Raw genomic sequence first — 4,709 nt, 5'->3', positions numbered from 1 at the left:
TTGAGTCCTCTGGAAATTGTGTGTTGGCTACATGTAGGTACTGTGCTGTTTTATACAAAGGTCCCGTGCATCCTTGGCACGCGTGTCCTTTTAGAATTCTGTATGTCAACAGTTATCAAACTTACAGATGGCATCAGTGTTTGAAATTAAACACAAATGTAGACTCACATGTGCAAGGACCAATAAAACTGGTAGATTAAACCATGCCTCCAGCTGTGAAGCCTACAGTAAAGCAAGCTGGTACCATGGGTAGAAATAGGGAAATGGGGTAAAACTGGGACGGGGCAGATCCATTCTCGGTGCTACTCCTTACTGCTTCCACCTGAGTGGGAACCTATCATAGTCTCCATAGATTTTTCAACTTGCATTCAAAATGGCTTTGGTTTTCTTTCTTTTAATTAAAGATTCACATTTTCGTAATAACTTGCAAGTATATATAAAAAGAGAAAAATCCCTAACTGAAAATGTAGTCATTCACGCATCTCTTCCTAATGCTCACTACATGTGTGCATCTGTGTGTGCATCCATGTGTGTGTGTATCTGTGTGTCTGTCTGTCTGTCTCTGTGTGTCTCTGTGTGTGCCTGTGTATGGTTGTGTGTTTGTATCTGTGAGTGTGTGTATATCTGTGTCTGTCTGTCTGTATGTATGCACGTATGTATGTATGTGTGTCTGTGTGTGTGCATGTGTATGTGTGTGTGTTTGTGTCTCTATGTGTGTCTGTGTATGTGTGTGTCTCAGTGTATCTGTGTGTGTCTGTGTATATATGTGTGTGCCTGTGTATGTGTGTGTGTTTATGTCTGTATATCTATAAGTGCCTATCTATATGGGTGTGTCTGTATGTGTGTGCATGTGTATGTGTGTATTTGTGTCTATGTGTGTGTATGTGTGTGTGTGTTTATGAGAGACACTGGTTAAATCTCAGAGTGGTGGGATTTGCTGCCTTCTGCCTTCTGTGACATCAGAACTCATGCTTGCCTGATGACACAGAGTGGGGGAGGGGAGTCATCTACCTGCCTGTCCACTGAAAGTACTTCCATCTACCCCAAAACTTTGACCCTGAGCAGAGACATGACAATCCAGAAGACAGGTTGCAGAGGCCGGGAAGCAGCTGAGGTACTTGAACAGAGAAGGGGAAGCCACCACTGTGATGACAGGAAGCAGGTAAGGCCAGGGTGCATTCCCTGCAGGGAGTCAATTCCTCTGAAGCCCCACCCCCAAGTAGATCCCACTACTGGGTCTCAAGCATCCCTCTCTTCATTCTCTCTCATAGCAAATAAGATAGTGCCAGTGTCATATGTTAAAACCCTAACCCCCAAGTGGCTCAACCCGTAGACAAGGCTTCTAAGGAGATGGACTACAGTTGAATCTCTTGTCTCATGGGACAACTGAGCCCTTATTACAAAAGGCAGCAAGGAATACATGGGTCTGAGGGAAAACCATTCAAGGACACAGCGAGAGTTGACACATGGGCGCCCCAGAGAAAGTCTCCATCCAACAGCATAAACACCCAGAGAATTTGTGTCGACTGTCCAAATCCTCTAAGTGTGGTACGGTGGCATGGAGGGGCTAGCAGGCAGAGACTCGTACTGATTTAACATCAGCAAAAGCCAGATATGCAGAACACTGAAGCAACAGAACCCAGGAGCAGCCACATGACACATAAAGGGCATCCACATAATTCAACAAGGAAAAGGCAATCTTAAAAATAATGCAGGACCACTAGATATCTATATTTTTTAAACTCTCCAGCCATATTCTACATTATATATAAAACATTTACTTTAAAATGGGCCATACACATAAATGTAAAATCTAAAACAATAAAATGTTTAGAAGAAAATTAAAAAAAAAAAGAATTAAACCTTAGATCGACAAGTGTTCTAGTCTTCACATAGGAAGCACAGACCCTAGAAGGATGAGTTGGGATTTATAAAAAGAAACTTGTGGGTTGGAGAAATGGCTCAGCAGTTAAGGGCACTGGCTACTCTTCCAGAGGTCCTGCATTCAAATCCCAGCACCCACATGGTGGCTCACACCCATCTGTAATGGGGTCTGGTGCCCTCCTCTGGAGTGCAGGTGTACATGTCATTTTTCATAGACATAAAAAAAGAAAAAAAAGAAACTTGTTCATTTTCAAATGATAACAAAAAGGTAAGACAGAGTTGATAAAATAGTCACAATGAATATTTCCCAACTACTTAGATCCAAAATATTCCAAGAACTTGACATCTTAATCAAAAGACAGTCCACAAAAAAAAGAAAACAAGCAAATGACTTCAATAAACATAACGAAGATATGTAGATTAATGGTCACCAATAAAGCCATTAAGTGAAGCTAAGCCTCCAGTTGGAGGGACAGCTCAGCAGCTAAGAGCATCTGTTGCTCTTGCAGAGGTCCCAGGTTTGTAGCACCCACACAGTAGCTACAACTATCTATAGTAACTCCAAGTAGTAGTTCCAAGAGATCTGAAGCTATCTTTGAACATCTGCTAACATCAGGTTTGCACATGTTTGCACATACATGTGGGCAGAACAATTATACATACACATAAAATTTAAAAAATACTTAGAAAATAGATTGATTGGAGCTGTGAAGAAAGGATGGACCATCTAAAGACTGCCATATCCAGGGATCCATCCCATAATCAGCTTCCAAACGCTGACACCATTGCATACACTAGCAAGATTTTGCTGAAAGGACCCAGATATAGCTGTCTCTTGTGAGACAATGCCGGGGCCTAGCAAACACAGAAGTGGATGCTCACAGTCAGCTATTGGATGGATCACAGGGCCCCCAATGGAGGAGCTAGAGAAAGTACCCAAGGAGCTAAAGGGAACTGTAACCCCATAGGTGGAACATTACTATGAACTAACCAGTACCCCAGAGCTCTTGACTCTAGCTGCATATGTATCAAAAGATGGCCTAGTCGGCCATCACTGGAAAGAGAGGCCCATTGGACTTGCCAACTTTATATGCCCTAGTACAGGGGAATGCCAGGGCCAAGGGGTGGGGGTGGGTGGGTGGGGGACTGGGGGGGAGTGTATTGGGGACTTTTTGGATAGCATTGGAAATGTAATTGAGGAAAATACCTAATAAAAAAATAAAAAAAGAAAATAGATTGAGATGTCTCTACACAAAAATAATAAAATGCCCAAAATTGAAGTTGACAATATTAAGTGTAGACAAAGTCACAGAACTGGAATTCTCTGACTAGATGATGGGCTAGAGCAGAGGAAACAGCTCAAGAAACAGTCCTGAACATTGTTCTAGAATTAAGCATACATTCATCCCATGTCCTGGCATTTCTGTGTCTGAATAGTCACCCAGCAGACATGAGAAACATACCCACACAAAGACAAAGTACATGCATGTTCAAAGCACTGTTATCCATGGCCACCTTGAATTGCAAGCCAGGAGTTAAGAATTAATTGTGATAGGCTCATGCAACATACTCATCAATAAAACTGAACATACAAAAGCATGGAGCCAAACCATAAACATTATGCAAAAGACGCCATCGACTCATTTCCATGAAGCTCGTGAATGGGCACCATCTGGCAGTCAGTACCCCAGTGGACTGACTGAGAGGTGAATGGGGGACCTTTCAAGAAGATGGAGGGGGTCAGATTTTCACTGGGGTCACATGTAGACACTTGTCAAAACGAATCAGACTGTGCGTTTAAAAATGTGTGCATTTATGTGAATTATACCTCCATAAAGCTGGGATCTCCCACAGTCCACTTGGAATAAAAAAGAATTTAAGTGATTCAGAAAGGCAGTGGCATGAAATTTTCGTCACAGCAGGGAAGAGGAGAAGGGGGAAGACATAAATGTTGACATTGTCCTGTCACCTGTATCTGCAAAGGTCGGAAGCATGTGCAACTTAGTGGGAAATCTCTACAAGTGACTGTTAGCTCCCTGGTGACAGAACCCAAGAATTCACCCTCCCATGCCCACCCTCCTTTTCTCATTCCAGACGCTGTTGGCACTGCTCATCTTGGTGCTCTACCTGGGTATGGGGATATCAGGTGAGCATTCTGGAACCCCAGCAAGAAACCAAGTCTACAGTCATGTGGAGGTCCTGAGGAGTGGTGCCTGTGAGCAGCCCCCCTGCCCTGCCTGCTCCCACTGCCCACTGCAGAGACCATTCACTCATACTTATTTGGACTGTATTTGTTAAGAGGTAATATCTGTGCCTGTTTCAGGAAGCAGCTGGGAGGTGTCAGGACAGACCAAGGACTGCAACCACTTTCAGAATCCTGTGACATCCCAGGTAACATTCAGAGATGTGTGTGCTAAGGAGTCCCGGAAGGCTTCTCAGAGGAGATGTCATCAGTGAGCTAGTTAGGGATGAATAGAAGCTGATCTGATGGGGTAACCCAGGCAGAAAGAACAGTGTATCTTATGCAAGAGGCCTAAGGGCATTTTCTTAAACAAGAAACCTGCCTGAAACTGGGCAGTGGTGGCACACGCCTTTAATCCCAGCACTTGGGAGGCAGAAACAGGTGGATTTCTGAGTTTGAGGCCAGCCTGTTCTACACAGTGAGTTCTAGGACAGCCAGGGCTACACAGAGAAACCCTGTCTCAGAAAAAAAAAAAAAAAAAAAAAAAAAAAAAAAAAAGGAAAAGAAAAAAAAAGAAAGGATAGGAAAGGAGAAGGAAAAGGGGAAGGGGAAGGGGAAAAGGGGATGAGGAAAAGGGGTAGGG

General features: G+C 43.5%; 1 protein-coding gene across 1 annotated transcript in view; it reads left to right on the top strand.

Annotated features, from left to right (window-relative positions):
- The first annotated feature begins 998 nt into the window (after positions 1 to 998).
- Smim23 (small integral membrane protein 23) overlaps positions 999 to 4,709 on the top strand; it is a 4,927-nt gene continuing 1,216 nt past the window's right edge. Inside the window, exons 1-3 of the mRNA XM_021178233.1 lie at positions 999 to 1,162; positions 3,979 to 4,030; positions 4,208 to 4,275. Coding sequence (XP_021033892.1) covers positions 1,070 to 1,162; positions 3,979 to 4,030; positions 4,208 to 4,275 — 213 coding nt within the window. The 5' untranslated portion in view covers positions 999 to 1,069. The remainder of the gene's footprint in view (positions 1,163 to 3,978; positions 4,031 to 4,207; positions 4,276 to 4,709) is intronic.

Source organism: Mus caroli, chromosome 11 (genome assembly GCF_900094665.2).
Source record: "Mus caroli chromosome 11, CAROLI_EIJ_v1.1, whole genome shotgun sequence".
Taxonomy (NCBI): domain Eukaryota; kingdom Metazoa; phylum Chordata; class Mammalia; order Rodentia; family Muridae; genus Mus; species Mus caroli.
Note: the sequence above shows the minus strand (reverse complement) of the source record. Positions and strands in the feature narration are given on the sequence as shown.